The sequence below is a fragment of the Myiozetetes cayanensis genome, unplaced genomic scaffold (assembly GCF_022539395.1).
Source record: "Myiozetetes cayanensis isolate MyiCay16 unplaced genomic scaffold, myiCay2020 scf3, whole genome shotgun sequence".
Classification (NCBI taxonomy): domain Eukaryota; kingdom Metazoa; phylum Chordata; class Aves; order Passeriformes; family Tyrannidae; genus Myiozetetes; species Myiozetetes cayanensis.
Genome location: NW_026087521.1, coordinates 38,742,655 through 38,760,133, shown reverse-complemented (window position 1 = coordinate 38,760,133; position 17,479 = coordinate 38,742,655). Strand labels below are relative to the sequence as shown.

The 17,479-nt window shown below is 38.6% G+C and overlaps 2 protein-coding genes across 13 annotated transcripts in view; one reads left to right on the top strand and one right to left on the bottom strand.

Moving 5' to 3' along the window:
- The window catches only part of PPP1R12A (protein phosphatase 1 regulatory subunit 12A), a 1,052,766-nt gene that overhangs the window by 751,115 nt on the left and 284,172 nt on the right, over positions 1 to 17,479 (top strand). The window lies entirely within an intron of this gene.
- NAV3 (neuron navigator 3) overlaps positions 12,700 to 17,479 on the bottom strand; it is a 514,063-nt gene continuing 509,283 nt past the window's right edge. For 11 of the 12 annotated variants that reach the window (XM_050324425.1, XM_050324431.1, XM_050324426.1 and 8 more), the window contains one exon: positions 12,700 to 15,367. In XM_050324425.1, the coding sequence (XP_050180382.1) occupies positions 15,248 to 15,367 (120 nt within the window). In that variant the 3' untranslated portion in view covers positions 12,700 to 15,247. The remainder of the gene's footprint in view (positions 15,368 to 17,479) is intronic. The other variant, XM_050324422.1, reaches the window with a different exon arrangement.

Below are 17,479 nucleotides of genomic sequence, written 5' to 3'. Positions count from 1 at the left end.
TGTATGTACACATACATCTGCATTTATGTATACATTAGAAATATTTGTCATCTGATATGTGTCTTATAGACATATTCACAAGACAAGACCTTTCTGATATTTTGAATGATGTGAATCGGGAGCAAGGAATAGAGGAATACCGAGAAGGAAGGAAAATGAGAAGCAGCTTCTTGCAGGAAAGTATGAATTAATTATAAGTTCACAAAGCAGAGTCTGAACAAAGAAAATTCTAAGAATTAACAGAAAGCATAGAGTTGCCAGTAATAATAGATACAAGGCAGAACATTTCTCTGCAGTAAGGAAAGATGGCAATAAGTATAATTATGTCATACAACGATAAAATACTTTCTCTCCTGGAGTAATTTAGAATTCTGTTAAACAGCAGGGACTCAATAGAAGCAATTTACAAAATGTAGAATTCTTGTAATACAATAATTTTTTTTAAATAGTTGTGTGAAAACTGATCACAGAAACTGTTTAGCAAACTTAGATGACTTGAGCAGTTCTCTTAACTTTAGAAGAAATAAATGGGACAAACTGAATAACTCCAGACTCTTTCAAAGGACCTCAGTCTCAGACAAAGAGTGAGATGAATGAAACTAGACATGTTTAAAAACATATGAACAAGAGTAGCACACACAAGGTAATACTGACCAGGGTAAATTGTATGGATTTAGAAACTGATATGGATGCCATTGCCTGGAACAGATTGTCTAGTTCCAAAGCTCAGAGTTTTAAATGGAGGCTTGCAAATCAGAATTGGGTCAGGGAAGAACCATGAAATAGTTTAACAGAGTAAAAAAGACAGTTCTTGAAAAAGATTCAAGGAATTTATTTGATGAGCAAGATAAGAGATAGCATAGTCATGGCTTATGAGCACATGCTTGAGAAAGAGATTTCTGAGAAGTGGAAGCTCTTCTGAAGAGTGGGCAGAATATTTAAATAGGTCCAACAACTGATAATTGTTCTTTAACATCACGTTCTTTTAAATCAGCTTTGTTGTTATCCCTTCTTTGTGAATTTTTAACAAGCCAGAGCCAGCATGCCGTTGGTTCTGCTTGCAGTCCATCTTCATTTCCTCTCTAAATGAACTGGTAGACTAAAATCTCTAATATTTAGCATGGGCATAAGATTTTTGGCTGATCATTCTATCCAGAAGGACAGCAGGGAGTCCAAAGTTAGTTTCTGTGTCTAATTAAGATGAACTGCTGTGTTACAGGCACAAAGTCATAGCAAATCTGATCATCTGCGGTAACAGCTAAACAAAGTTGAAGGCTGTGGCTAAAACCACCTGTTGTGTCAAGGAACATACATTTCTGCTGCCAAAGTCTACCCATTTGAGCACTATACAAAAGCACCAGGGGAAAACAGGTGGTGTTAGTCCTGGCTGCTTTCATGTTTTCAATGTTGAACTCATTTTTTTTCCCCCTGTCAATAAACCATGCCAAAAAAGCAAAAGTCTCATGTTACAGTAAGAGGAGACTTGATCATCTTTAGCTCTCTATCTTCTGGATGCATGCAGGCTTTGCCTTCCTTATTGTGCCAGACAGCATCCAAGGGCTGTATAAAAGCTGTGCTTTGCTATACTCACATAGCTTTCCAGAAAAAGACTAAAACCAATAAAAGGACATAGAGACCAATACTAAGCTAAATGTGTAGTGCTGGTGTTCACGATGTGACTATCGTGTTTCAGCAGTTCATAATAACTGTTTGTGGATCTAATGCAATCCGGAACCTCATTTTTTCAGGCACATCGTTGCTTCTTTATCCTGACCCTTGGACTCTTGTGGCTGAGATCTTTTGCCCAGCTGTGTTTGTATAATGCATCATGACTATCAACAGTACCAGGCTGTTAAATCATATTTTGGTTCACAGGTTGTCCTCCTCCTTCCCCAGTTGTAGTACAGAAACAGGAAATTAAAAGAATTATTTTTTATTCTTTATTACTGTTAATGGCTCATGATAATTTTGCTTCTCCAAGAACTCCCTCGTTATTTACCTCCACTCATCTGTTGTTAACAATTTTCTTTTTCTACTATCCTTTTTGAATTAGGATCATCACCATACCATCTGAATGTAAAGTATTTATTCATATAATACCCCCAATGTTATTTTCAATTCCATTCCTCAGATCTCCCAGGAATCCATATGCTTTTTGAATCACCACTGTGAAGTATGCAGAGGTTTTTCACAGATGGCCACATACCATTAATCGAGAACCTAGCAAGTGTATGAGTAATTCCATGTGCTTATTAAAAGCTCAAATACTTACATTTGCTAAGGTATTTTTCATTTTCCACTACGTACCCTTTTTTTTTTTTTCCACACCCTCTGCAAATCTTATCACCTCCATATTCTGGAGGCGACCATCTCCAGACATTGCCATCCAAGTAATGCTGTTACCTGCAACTGTTGTCATCTCAAAGTTCAACCTGTTTCCAAGTCCTGAATAACCACAATAAACAGTGATAGTCCCAGATGCTGCCTCTCCTAGATGCAGAGTGTTATTGGAGCACATGAGTCAGTAAAGCTCTCAGGTTCTTGTCTATCACACTCACTAAATTTAACTGTAAACTCTTAGTGTTGAACATTTCCATTAGAGTTCACTCATCCATCTCACACACCTGTAAATAACCAAGGAGTATCAATAGCTCTGACCATGGGGAACAATCAGTACGTCTTGCAATAAAGCTGAAAATTTGGTAAAGAAGAAAAGGATGCCTGAGGGCGGATTACAGTAGAGAGGAGGAGAAGCTTTTATTCAGAAGATGGGAATATTATCTGAGAGTTCTTCCTGCTGGACTGTAGTGGAGAGGTTTGAAAAGCAAGATACAGAAGAGTTGTTGCTGCTCCCACTTCTACTCTCTAGAGTAGAATTTCAGGCAGCTGCAGCTAGCTGCAGTGTTTCATCTTTGTAAATAAAAGTGACTTTTTATGGACACAGACTTTGTTTCTTTTCTCCTTGCTCTTTACTAGAATCACAGAATAATTAAGGTTGGAACTGAAGGTTACATTGTCTGACTCCGTTACTCAAAGCACGCCTAATTTAGCAGTTGGAGGAGGCTGCTCCTGTTCATATCCTTTCAGGTTTTGAGCATCTGCACAAGCTCTTTCAGTGTTTTACCACCCTCATTTTGTTCCCTACTCAGCTTCCTCATCCTACAACTTACCATTTTATTTGGGAAGAGGATGCACTTTGTCCTCTTGCTCAGTTTTTACTTTTAAAGACAGAAAAGAATGTAAAACGTCCTGACAATTGAAAGCAGTTCTGTAATAGCAAGTACTTCATGTTTCTCTAAATTGTTCTCTCAGAACCCTTCCTCCACCACTAATAACCTCTGTTTCTCAGCTGCAGTGAGAGAACTAGATTCAGATAGGATCCTGTTGTTTCCTGTGCTACCTGGAAACAACAAAGCAGAGACCACTCACCTCTCCACACCATTAACTATTTGAAATCAGAAGGGTGTAGCGTAAAAGGCACTACAGAAACTCTCCCTAGTTTTTAGATAAAGATTGCTACTCCCACACACTACCTCTGCTTCTGTAGGCTCTCCTGTTCTTTCTGGTCTACAGGTAGTTGCTATCACAGTCATAGCTATGGTTTCCTTAAATCACAGTTCTTCAGCTGTCATATAAATGTCCTAGTGTCAAGTCTAGCTCTTGAAATGACTGTTCTGGACAGGGGTAAGTTATATCATTTTAGAAAACATATTAACTTTATAGCCTCAAAAGTCACCTACCTTGTCCTTCCTAGTAGCTGTCTTTTTTAGGAGTATTGGGAAGAAAGGGAGAAGTTCTTCTCTGAAGAAACTCACTTTTTGTTCCTTATTCAGCTACTTGGCATCCCAAGGACATGAATAAACAACTCAGATACTGTTTGTTTTTCCACATTGAAGCAAATGTAGTTTATCTTCAGCTCCTTAACCTACCCTTTCCACCCTCTGTAAGCATCAGGCAGGAGAGGGCTGTGTAGTCACCCTTGGAATGTGCCAGGCTTCTTGGATGGGTTAGAGGAAACAATAACAACAACTTGTGTTAAATATCTAACCCCAGGTGACACCCTTAAGCAGTTCCAAGAGTCACTCAGTATTTGGATGCTGATCAGACACTCAGGCATTGCCAAGGCTCAGAGCAACCTGCAGCCTGCTCAAGACAGGAGAAATGGATGGAGGGATAGACTAGATCTGGGACAAGTTATCACCTTGTATAGGAAAACTTGATTCCCTAGATGGAATTTCTAGATGAACTAAATAGGAAAAAAAGCACAGCATTATTGTCTTTTCTGTTATTTTTTTCTTTGTGTTTTTGTTGTTTGGTTTTGTGTTTGGTTTTGTTTTAGTTTTGTTGTTGTTGTTGTTGTTGTTTGAGCAGTCATTACATTAATGATCAGAGAACCTTTTAGTTTGTTTTTTTTCCTAACCAAGAACAATAAGCTGATGGTCTGGATTCACCTGCAACATATGTGAATAATTTATATAGCTCATCTTTTGTCCCAGATCAATAAATTGTTGCCATCAACACCATCTCATACTTGGATGTGATCAAGGCACTGCTGAAAAGTGGCAGCCTGAAATGAAAAAGAGATTACAACTGGCAAACAGCAGAGTGTAAAGGCAGCCAATGGTTATTCTTGCCTTTGTCACCTGTCAGCTGGACTAAGGCCCTGTGACATGAAGGCCCTGTGAATGTGAAGTCCACAGCCCCATAAAACTCCAGGTAAGATGGAAGGCTATAGCTACCTTTGTCTGCAAGCCAGGGTGCCACATACAAGCTTTCCCTAGAATTAAGAAGAAAACTAAAGACACTGGTATAGTCAAAATGCTAGTGAAGTTGTACCCAAGATATAATAAAAACCCTTGCTCTCTACATCTGAGAGGAAGACAGCTCTCTACATCTCTGTGCATTTGGTGGGAAGGACCTCTGTGAGCTGGGTCGATCTTGCCCATGCATCCTCCATTAGAAGCCTTGCACTGAGAGAGAGCTCCTCACCTGCTACTGCCAGAGAACCACCTCTGACCTCTTCAGTCTCACAGCAGCACATGCATTTAAAGAATAACAAATGAAAATGCCTTCCGAAAACAAAATGTTCTGCCCCTGCTTCTCCCTTCGGGGGAAGGATTATGGTACAAACAAGACAAGAAAGATGTTTGTCATTGTACATAAGTGCTCAGTTGCTCTCAACGCAGGATCAGAAAAAAAAGTATATGGATTAAACTATATCTTTCTCTACTTCCTGCCTGCTTCTAGCATGTTATTGCCTGTCTGTTCTTTTCTCCATCTCCTCCCTTGCATCTCCCATGGCAAAGTGAAATCCTGCTCACCACCAAGCACAAGCACTGTAAGTTGGCTCTCACCTTTCCTTTTTAGCCCTCTTAGAGAGGATGTTTGTAGGCGAGTTGGGAACAGGGACATGCAGTGGTGCTACCCTGCCACAGCACTGCTTAAAGTGCCTTTGTTCGGTTGACTCAAAAAGCGAAACACTTAATTTGGGTTGCATATGAAACATTCAGGTAAGGCCTAGCTAACTCACATATTTCTTTATCTGTACCCCTTAAACCATCATGCCCGTTGCATGGAACAGTCAGAGGTCTGTATTTCTAAGCATAACGCTCCACATGGCTGCAGGGAGGATTTTTCAGACTGAAGTTGTTTCTCACCTAACTATTGCTTTGCACCTCTCGCCCCCTAAAGTAAACGGACATTATTGCAGCCAATTCAGGGTGGCTATTGCTGCCATCTCCTGAGAAAAGCTAGGCTGAACATGTTTAATGGAGTTACAGAAGTTACTGCTGGTGCTGGAATATCTGCCCAACAGTGTCCTAATGAAATGGAGTCTTTACAGACTAGACTAGTCTGTAAATGAGTTATATCTAATATTGCTGTTATCAAACTAAAAATCTGGGATTCAAAACTGTATGTTTAGCAGTTGCCTGGAAATCTCATTTGCAGACATAACATTAGATCACAGTATATGATGTGATTAATCTTCTCTGCTTCCCGAAGGCACACCAGAAATCCCTGCTCTACTGAGCCATGGAGACCTCCAAGTCCAGCTGGGAGAGCTGAAATTTCAAATTCAAAGACATAAAGGCTGCTGAGACTCTAAGGTGAAATGCTTACCCTTCTCACTTTAATTGTAAGCATAGAAATTTTGAGTAAAACTGTCACAAAGTATCATAAATTTAAAGAATATCAAGGGTAATATAGTCCTCTCAAGTAGTCATGAGTCACCACTGAAAATAGAATTCAGGCTCCTTCACAAATTCAGTAACACCAACAGCTCTGTGAAATTATCTTTTTCCTTTTTCTTTCTCCATATGTGGACGTATGATTACATATGTCCTCACAGACAACAAAAGGTTTTGTGTTTTCTAGGAGCAACTATGCGGGTCTAAAAGGCATTCCCAGAATCTTACTTTTCAGTTACTGAAAGAAGTATCTTACATTGTAACAGTTCAAAAAATGTTCTAAAGCTACAAATTACGTACAACACCCTAACAAATAAAGGGTGATAGTATAAATGCCACTCAGTTCCAAGGGTTTCTTCATTATCAGCATCTTGAGACACACTTCCTTGTATAAAGCCATGCTATATTGTCATCTACACCCTTCTGCTAGGTAATAAGATTTCTTTCCCATTCACTCCTTAATAATAATGCTTATTCTGACCTTTGTAAAATACTTCGAGATGATGCTTCAAAAGCACTAAGAAAGTACTAAATAATATTATCTGATTATTGTAACTCCAGTGACAACTATGGAAAAATGTTTTCTGTGTTTGCCCAGAGCTAATGACTACATAACAAACATTACTATAGCAACATGACTATTTCTAATTTTCTTTCAAATTGCCAGTGAGATTTTGCTTCACTTTAAGAAGAGATATTTCTGCTTGTAATTTCTGAACTAACTGAAATTCTACCATTTTTTACAGTGAAAATTCACCTTTCTTGATCACAGAAGTGGCAGTGAAGATATCCTTCTTTTCCTTTAGCAAGTCATAAAGAAAGAGAATAAAACTCCTTTGGAAAGACTTAGTCTGAGAGTTGAAGAAGAGTTTTGGAGCCTCTGCTCCCACTATCCTGTATCCTAGATAATGTCTAGGATGTCTCACATCTTATATCCCACAGAGTTTTCCTCTAGGCTACAAAATACTTAGCTTTGTCAGAGTACTAAAAACAGTGAAAGGCTTTTTTTAAACTTAATATTCCTCAGTCAGCAGAGACGGTGGTATAGAGAAATCAACAGGAGCACTAAGGGGCCATGACCTCACAAGTCATTCAGCTTTTTCATTGCAAACATATTGCCAGGGGTAAGGTGCTCTGAGAAGCCTGCTGGCCTCTCCTGCTGCTGCAATGGGTCTTACGACAGCACTGGCAGAACAGCCAGCACTTAAACAGCAACTGGGAGGGGATGTTGCTGACTGGATTGTGATCACTGCACACTGCTCAGCTGTGACAGCATATGCTTGGCATTCAGAGCCAGAAAAGGACATGATGCTGTCCTTGTACACTGAGCAGCCAGCAGCCTTCTGGGAAGTGAGGAGATGGACAAGTGAAATGTGTCAGGAAGAGAAGGGGAGCCAAACTGAGTGTCAATAAGAACAGTAGTGAGAAATGGAACATGTACAACATAGCAAAAGAGGAAGAAGGAATGTGCTAAATGGCAGAAGGCCAGAGAGAGGAGTTAAAAAATGCTGAGAGAGGGAAAAGCCATCTGATAGTGACACGAGATATTTTATTATCTAAAAAAGGATTCAAGAGAAAAAAAAAGAAAAAAAACCCTGTTAAACCCAAGTGCTTGGAGTTCTCTGAGCACATTTCTTCCTTTCTTTGGGAATGGCAGTTCCCAGAGCAAGCTGCAAAGTCTGCCTCAACAAAGCTACCATTTTCACTGCAGTCTAAACAGACAATTAACAACCCCAAGTTAACACCAAAAAGCTGGATTCATGTAGAAATTACCTTTACAGTAAAGTCCTCTGTGTGTGTCTGTATGAGTTTGAAATAATTTCAGTAAAAGCTTATCTAAAAATTCCACTAGAAAGAAATCCTCCATGTTTTCATACTAGAAAGAATAGGTGGCTTTGCTCATATTGCCTGAAACAGATCAGAGCAATGCCTGCTTTGTCCCCTCCTCCTCCCACATATTCTTACAGCTTTTGCACCATCTTCAGCTTTAGGACATGTTCCTCCATGGGAGTTGAGTGTAGTGGTGTTGTGGATATTTCTTCAGCTTCAGGGGGATACCAGGATCCCTATCCACTCTGGCTGCAGCAGAAGCAGCCAGGGCTGCCAGAAGCATCCAGCAGAGCAAGAAGCTGAACTCTTGTCTTCGACTCTGCAGCAAGAAGCTGCATGCTATGTGTCCTGAACAAAGCTTCACCTGAGCTGTATATCTCTGTAATTCTGATTCTGAAACAGCGGCCTGGTGAGCTGGAAGGAAACAAGGACAAAATATTCTCTGCTTGTGGTACATTCAAAATTTATTTACTATGACATTTGGTGCACTGTTTTGGCTTGAAAGGACAATTCTGTTAGCTGGAAAATTCCTGACCTTCTTGATTTGATATTCAGCAGCTTTGCTAACAAAAATGAGGGAAGAGAATCAGCAGCAAGAGGATTTTTTTGTGAATGCAAATAGGCAAATGAACCAGAAACTCCTTTTGGTCTTTATCCTGCTCCCCCAGAGGAAGGACAAGAACACAACTCAGCTTTATTGAGCATGAGTATTATTGATTATGGAGGTTTTTATGGAGATAGGTGTAATTTCTGCTCATCATAGTATTGTCCCTGATGATTAGGCAGAGAGTTTCAATATAACATAGTCGTTAAAGCATAGATATTTGTTCTAAAGCTTGTATTAAGTTTCAGCCTTATATTTTACATTTTGATTAGTGCATAGTTCAGAAAACCCCCAAACATCTTGATACCTGGTAAGATAACACTATGGTTAATTAAAAAAGTTTCCTGACTGATACTCAGCAAGAGATAGTAAGAATTGAATGACAGTGATATTTTTTTCAATAGGAACTACTTCTTCCAGCATGCTCTGTAACATATGCTATAGCTTGTCTGTCTTTCTCTAAGTGGAGTAACCTCTCTATTGTCCTGCAGCTACAAATAGGCAATTAGGTTTTATTGCCAGCAGCTGCCCTACTCCAGAAAAGGAGGAGGCCTCCCTCCATTCTGGCTAGCTACGTGGTCTGAAGGTTTTATTCAGATTCAGAGAACACTACAGCTGGCAATATGGCAAACTGCTGAATGCTGTGCCTAAGTATGCAATTACATTATAATTCTTGAGTTTAATACTCTGCACAGTTGCTACAAACAATGTTCACATGATTCTTGCAGCAGTTAGTTGACCATCTTATCCTCTGAAGATGGTGGTTTATGGAGGAATAAATTGCAGGCACTGAAGTTGAAATTAGGAAAGTGCTTTGCATGCTTAACCTTATATTCAGGATGGAAATTAAAGAACATGACTTACTCAGAATACATACTAAGACTAAACATGTTATTTAACCTCAGGGACCCTTAAGCTAGAGATGAAATCTACTGTGTGTGGACGAACTTTGTTAAATAGGCTGGTAGTCTGATACAAGGTATTAACCAATTCTCAATCAAGCAGTATAATTTCATACTTGAAAAGATAATTTGTTTTTACCAGAAAAGTATTTATAAAGTATTTGAGACACATTGGTGCTACAAAAGCAGTAATACCATGACATTAAGTAATAATGAGATTAATCATAGTAATTACTAATAAGACAATTAGGTTTTCTTACATAGCTTTTAGGTTTATTTCCTCTAGATGAAAAATACATTTGTTCTGTAATGTTAATTCAGTTAAGATGTAAGATTTTTCCCCCAGCATGACTTTCCCCAGCCACAATCAACAGTCTGTACCCTTTGTCCAATACAGTGCCACTAGTTTGACCTGGATAAGCAGGAAGAGAGCACACTAAAGATCACAGCAGTTATATGAAGAGTGTGGTAATGATGGAGCTAAATTATTCATTCTGCCACCCAATTATGTCTGGTAGCTGAGGTACAGAAGTAGTATCTCTTGAATTGCATGTAGCCTAAACGAGTAGAACAGCTCACCTGCACCGAAAAGTCTGTTTTCAGACTGCATTTGTCGTTTCATTGCACTTGCAGAGAGCAGCTTGACACATTTAAGGTGTATTGAACTATTAGTGCTAAAATACAGTTCATTAATTTAAATTACTGTTTAGTTCACTAAGTCCTTGGGCTTTGGTCATACTGATACTGTGTATTTGGTCTGCTTCTTTGCTCTGTCAGAGACATCCATTTATGGCATGATAAAATCATTAGTGCTGGTTATGTGTCACCATGTAAATGCCTTCTTTTGTTACCGTGTGCCTTTTCTTTCAGCTTTGGCATGTAATTGTCAAGATGTATTTTAGTTTCCTAAATTATACAACCTAATTTAATGAAAACTGCTTGCAAAATAAGTAAATGCACTGACAAAAGCAAAACATTATTTCATTTAAGAAATTTATGACTAGAGGCAGGACTTTACTTCATTCAGTGTGCTTACTCATTGCTATTTATCAGCATTTGTTTAGAGTTGCAATTGAACAAAGAACAGTAAATGCAGTTTATTGTAGAAAGGCAAGATCACATGGCCTGGCCTTAGCTAATTTATCTTTCGTGACAGATTCTATTCTCTGCTACTAGTATTATTACCATATTACATTTCTCCCATGATAGTGCATCTGTAGCTCTTGCATTGCCAAACTTAGTGGTAGCATTTAATTTGTGTGACATTACTTCAGTTATCAAGAAAAAGCTCATGCTGAGAAACACTGTGGCTAGCTAATGATAGCATAAAAAATAAGTTCTTGTAAGCAAGAGCAGTGTTTCAAGTACTTTGCTAAAGACTCTTTCTGAGGCTGCACTATCCCATTCCTGTCATGGGAATCTGGGTGTTCACCAAGAAAGTCTCCAGAGGAAGGTTAACAGGTAGATACACTGAGACAGTAGACACAGAATAAGCTGGACAATATTTTCTGTTAAGTAATGGCAGCTGGACAATGCAAAGACTGCAGCACTGAATTATATGAAAGCCACACTGAGATCACTCTAGTCTATTCCTCTTTCTGTGTAAGACCGTCTCTATGTATGTAATCTTCAACAGAAGCTAATCTAATCCATCCTTGGAGACATACAGTGATGGAGAAGCTGTGTAACTCCTCACATATTTCCTATAATAATATAGACACATGGTTTTGTATGACATTCTTATATTCATGCCCACATTAACTAGAATACAAATATACCCATGGCATGAGTAGCTGTAAACAATGTAGCTGTAAATCAGAAATCTTCATGGAGGGTCCTACCAGGATTCACCAGGAGTCTGCTCTGGACAAAACATAACTTACTACCTTTACCTACAAACTGAAAGACAAAGTAAAATGAAAATTAGCAGTTTTTGGAAATTATGGAAGCTAGTGGAATTTACAATTAGACAGAGGGTGATTGTAGAGAATGAATCATTTGGTAGGGTTGGCTGATTTGAATATCCTAATACAGATAAATTTGCACTCATATATCTAAGGAAGAAAGGGCATATTTTATATAGACATTATCGGGCTAAGTATTTAAAAAAGATACAGTATGAAAAGAAGTCAGGGTCTTGGTAGATAATTGAGTTTGCAGTGGGATGATGCAATTGGAAAGTGAATGTCAGCCCTGAAGCCTAAGCAAGGAAAATCTGAAGTGGGAGTAGGAAGGTGATATTAGCTCTGTCTACAGTAAATGTAAAACCATTACAGGAATGCTGCATGGAACTCTCATACCCACAGTTCAGAGTGGACTCTGATATATCACAAAGTAGTCAGAAAGCCGTGCAAAAAACATGTTGAGATCTGAAAGGCATGCCTTATTTTGAAAAGCTAAGAAAGAGTAAGTTCCCTGTTTTGCCAAAAAGACAAGCAAGACAACTGTAAAATATGTTTTGATTGTGATTGGCTTGTGATAAGAGAAAAAGGCATAACAAAGGACAGTATGGGATATTTTTCTCTTCATCTAACTGCAAATAAAGCCCTTAAAAAACCCAAACCGCCCAGTGAATAATTACCCATATTGTCAGCGATATGCTGCATCTTCTACTCTGTATTGATATGTTTAAAGGTCTTTCCAGGGAGATTGCACTTTCAGGAGAAATTACAGGCCTGCTACTGAGGCTTAGAGTTGAGGTGCTGCATCTTGCAGGAGCACAATGATCTCTTCTGACCTCAAAGTTTGTGATAGGGTGACTAACACAATTCTCCTTTCTTTCTTTGTTTCCTATCAAATAATATTGATGTATACCTGCTGAGGAAGTAGCTTTTAGTCTTTCGAGTTTGGAAATAAGGCAAATACTGCACCAGCTTTGGACAGATTTATCACCACTGAAATCAATAGATTTGCTTTTTAAAATAATCCTGAGAATGGGGAGACTGTAAACTTGTTTCTGAACAGCACAACCTGTTCCCACCAAGAAAATAGCCATTAAAAAATCATGCTGAATCACGGGAACTGGAAACAGTAGTAAATTTTGCTTCTACAGAGATTATTTCTGCTGAATACAGAAAAATCACATCCTTCCATTTGTAATTTTATTTCTATATTCTTATATTGGAAATAATATCTAACTCTTGAGTGGTCCTGACTGCAAAAACACCAGACTGTGTTTTCAATAAATAATTCCACTTTAATGGCAAAGTAATAATTTAGACAGATACAGTGTGCACACCTGCAAAAAAATATACGCAAGCTGGTTTACAAGCTAGAGGAACAATAAACCAATAGAAAATACATCATCCAGTTAAGTCCGATGACACCAAATACTTATTATTAGGGTTTTACAAAGACTACAAAAATTTTCAGATGATTTATTTCACTGTTTCTGTCTATTTACATGATATGTTACATCAAAAATGTACAAAATATAAAATGTGTACAGACAAATGCTTCACAAACAATTTCTGAGTTGTAAACTAGGTGGACTCACTGAGATGTATTGCAGGAAGTTTTGTATATGTAATATTGTGTGTTTGTGAGCTAAATATGGCAGGAAAAGATTAGCAGGTTTACTCAGAGCACAGGTATAAGAAAGAGCAGCTTTGTTTTAGTTCTTTGAGTCAGTTAAGGTGTATGAGGTCATATTTTGCATCAGAAACGGATCCAGATTTGGGGGGCATGATGTTGGTTTGACTGAATCCTACATGCATAAATTCAGTTTTATTAGGGCAGTAGCACCGCGTAGGGACCTCTAGATTCAGCGATGCAGCTGAGTGCCATTTGGAAACTGCATTGATTTCTTTGAGTTACAGCAAGTGGCCACAGGACAGCCACAAGGAGTTAATAGCACCAGATACACATCCTGAAGGTGACATCCATGGAGGTGTACAGTACATGTCTACACAATGCCAAAGCCCTTAGGTACCTTCTTGTTCATGTGCACCTATTTCAACCTCATGCCTCTTATGGTAAAAGAGCATTTTTGAATACTCTGAGCAGTCTGAATGCAATCTGTTTGTAGCCTGCCGTGACATATGGACTTAAAACATTTTCAGACTTTTCCCCCCCAAAATGTATTTGCTTCAGATAGATAGTGAAACGTGCTGACTGTATCAATGATAGCTCCTGCATAGTCATAATAATTGTAAGTACATGACAAACACACCAGGTAATAACAGCTTTTAAGGTTTGCATTCTTGTATTTGTTTGCAATATATGGGAAATCTCAGCAAGTGAAACATTTCTTAACACCAACAGAATAAAATACATTTTTTGTTTGTTTTTGATTTGTGCAAGGCTTTTTTTTGTTTGTTTGTTTGTTTGTTTTCTCAATATTTACAATACCCACCCAGTAGACTGTGCAAAACCAACCCACTTTTACAGTATAAACTCTTCCTCTTCCACAGTGGACATCACTGCTTCAGTGTTCTTTTATGCTGAATTCTTCAGGTACAACAATTGCAATCAAAACAACATGCTGAAACTAGAAAAAGGAAAAAAAAACCATATATTTGTGCTCATGCTGCATCAAGTGTATCCAGCTCTGCTGGATAAGTATTCAAAACATCTATCCTTCAAAAATTCCATTCCATGGGACTAAATGAATTTGAGCTGATTTTGTCAGCATTTAAGTGGCAGTAGAAGTGGGTTTGGGTTCCTTGTGTATTTCTGAGGGTAGGCAGAGCAATCTATTCACAAGATAAAAATATTATATAGCAACTGTTCTTTCTCGTATCCATTACTTTAAAAAATCATGATATACAGGTATGAGGCTACTATGTTAACTGATGTTTTCTCATTAGTAAATGAAGAAAAAACAGTGTAAATTACTGATGGTTTAGGAATTAAACCAAACTGTAAAACTGTTCTAGAAATCTGTTTTAAGGCAGTGAGACAGCACCATAAGAAATGTTCCTTCTTTCACTGAAAAGGCTCAAACAAATGAAGCCCTAAAAAGCCTTTAATCAGTGTTGGTTAATAATTGGTATAAAACTGTTGTTAAGGAGTGGGCAGGTGGTTAAAAAAGACCCTTGTGGTAAAAACAACTTTATAAAATCTGTGACTCGTGTACTAAAAACTTGATGGAGCGCATCACCGTGACCATGGCAGTTAGAATTAAATTGGCACTTATCCAGCATATCACAGTCATGTTTTCTGGTGATTGCACAATACTGTTTGTGCTTTCTGAGTTACTATCATCTTTGACTCGTTTTGGAATGGGCAGTAGTGTATAACACAAACACCGCTGCCGTCCTGTGACCAGCACCATGTGGCACAACAGAGGTTACAAGAGAATTAGAAGACTGCATTGTTCATGCAGTGCCTCAGGATAAACTAAAAGAAAAAAAAAAAAAAAGGAAGTTTCACTGCAAACTTGTACAGAGAAACAGAGACAGAGAGAGAGAAACAGGAAAAGGGAAAAAAAAAATATTCCAGTTTGGCTAACACGTGTGCAATCTGCTTAGATGCCCTTGGTCTAGGGCACTTTCCAGTTGACAAATGGAGTCTCGCTTGGCTCCACAGGTATTAAAATGCCTTGAAATTAAACTAATTCAAGCTTTCCACTTCAATTTTTCTTCCTGACTTTGCAGAGTTAGGTCTCCTGCCTACCTACAACACACCATTCTGACTCAGGGACCTCGGCGTGCTGCTTTAATACTGGCAGTGGTCTTGTGGAAACAGATTTTACCATAATCCTCCACTAAGATTTGTCCCTTTCAGAGAGTTGATTCGAGGGATGAATCCAAAATGTCATCATGGTGGCTGGTGCTATCACTGTCACAGCTTTGTGCGCTCGAATAGTTGGCTGCCTCTTGAAGCCTCATTAGCATACTCATCTGAAAGAAGAAAGCAATGTTTACATAATCTCATCTCATTTAATATTGCAGTGACTGCATTAAAATTTAATTAAGCTCCCTTGCTGTATGAGGTGTGCTAGTATCTAGCTGAGGGACCATACAAAAGGATTTCAGAAAGGGCAGGGTGTCAGCGGCTCCTACTGCCACCATTTTCATTGCCTTCTGGTTTCTAAATAGAAGTTTAGAGGTCCAAAGACCCAGAAGGATACAATGGAGCTGCCTGTTAACTCTCTTTAATTGAGGGGTGAGACTGGCTGCAGCTGCAACACTGGTAGGGGAAGAAGCCATATCTCAGCTGGACATCTGGGCCCATATTTGGAGACTGTCAAGCTTGCAGATAATTTTTGGATGGTGTAGGTACACTACATTGGAAAAGCAACTGGAAACACAATCACAGTAACATACCCCCTCTACAACAGAAAGATGCGGAGGGAATGAGACAGGGGTGGACTGAGGCCAACTGCTTCATAAAAGAGTCCCATCTGCTGTCAAGGGGCTGACCTCAGCAGGGGAGCAGCAACAGATCGTCCTACCCAGGAGAGTAGAGCCCCCACTAAATTTGGGGATTACTGGTACCTGAAATCTGAATATACATATATATATATATATATACACCAACATTAAGCCCCAGAAAACTACCTGAATGCTTGAGGGCTAACTCTTGTGTAATGATCAGGATTTTATTTATAAAAAAATCACTTCTGCCAGCATGCTCAGGACTGTAAGCAATGTTGACATTGCTTTAGTGTTTGTCAAGAAACAAATACGTTGTCATTACAGAAAGCAGGCAATTAAAAACCAAAGAGGTATTCTTATCTGTTTGTGTTTTAAGCCCCCATTTCAAGTTTGCTCAGAAATCCTTACATCTCTATGGTTTTAACTTTACCTGCATGGTAAAGTTATCTTTAGGCACTGAACAGTGTTTAATACTATCAGGTAGCTTTTGCTGAAGATTTAATAGGTATCCATGCTTGTGAACTCAGGATACATGTAGTGGGTGCTCAATACAGCCTGCACATGACATGTCTGGTTTCCACAAATGCAGTGTCTGTCTCCCCATCAGCTCCACTGGAGGAAGGAGCAAGCCCTCCAGTCACAACTTTCAAGCTTCTGATATTTAGTCAGGTACAGATGCTGATCAAAACATGCAGGGACCAGGGGTGATGGGACACTGAACTCGAGCTGCCCAAGTTTTTCACCTTAGAAGAGAGTTTGCTGTGTTGGAAGCCCATCCAATACACTCACTGGCAGCCCAAATCACAGGATCAAACTATCATCTGAAAGCTTATGGACTGGGAGAGGGGTGGAAATTAGGTGACTTTCTACACATCTTCAGGATGCAAGGTCTGGTTTTTTAATATGAAACTGAAGCTAAGGAGCCATTTTCTTAGCACTGGTAAGAGTTAAAAGCATTTTCCTCTGAGAAATTATCTTTTCCAAGGACTGCCTGTATTCCAGAAATACAGTTCTCTAAAATGGGATTTTGAATTGTGATAAACGCAGTCCATAGAGGAAAACACTATCCAAGAATAGCAGTTCAACTTGTGCACTTTAATAGTCCATTATCAGAGGAGGCAATGGTAAACCCAAATGTCTGGGATTGTATTTAAATAAAACAATACATGGCAATGAGGGAAATCAACCTCTTATCATTTAATGACACCAAACTTGCATTCCTTTTACATTAAGACTGTTATACAGTCATCAGCTATCTTGAAATATTCTGAGGAATGGAAGGATGGCTGTCTAATTTCCATTTCCAGTAAATTCTATATGATTGACAAGTTAGATAATGTGAATATCTCAGTCCTTCATTTTTAGAATGTAGATGAAAGACTGTCCAATTCAGAAAGAAGTTTTTAGAATAAAACTGATTAATAAGTTGCTGAAGAGTGGTGCTCAAACATTATAATAATGAATAATATAATTATCTATTAATTAATTAATTGTAATAGTGAAGACATTTCTGGGCAGATAGGAAGTGCAAACAATGTAAGGGCATATTGGCAGGCTTATGATACCTGCCCTCCTGTTAGATTTTACTTTCATTTTCAACATTTTAATAAATTATAGTAGGAATCATTTTAAAAG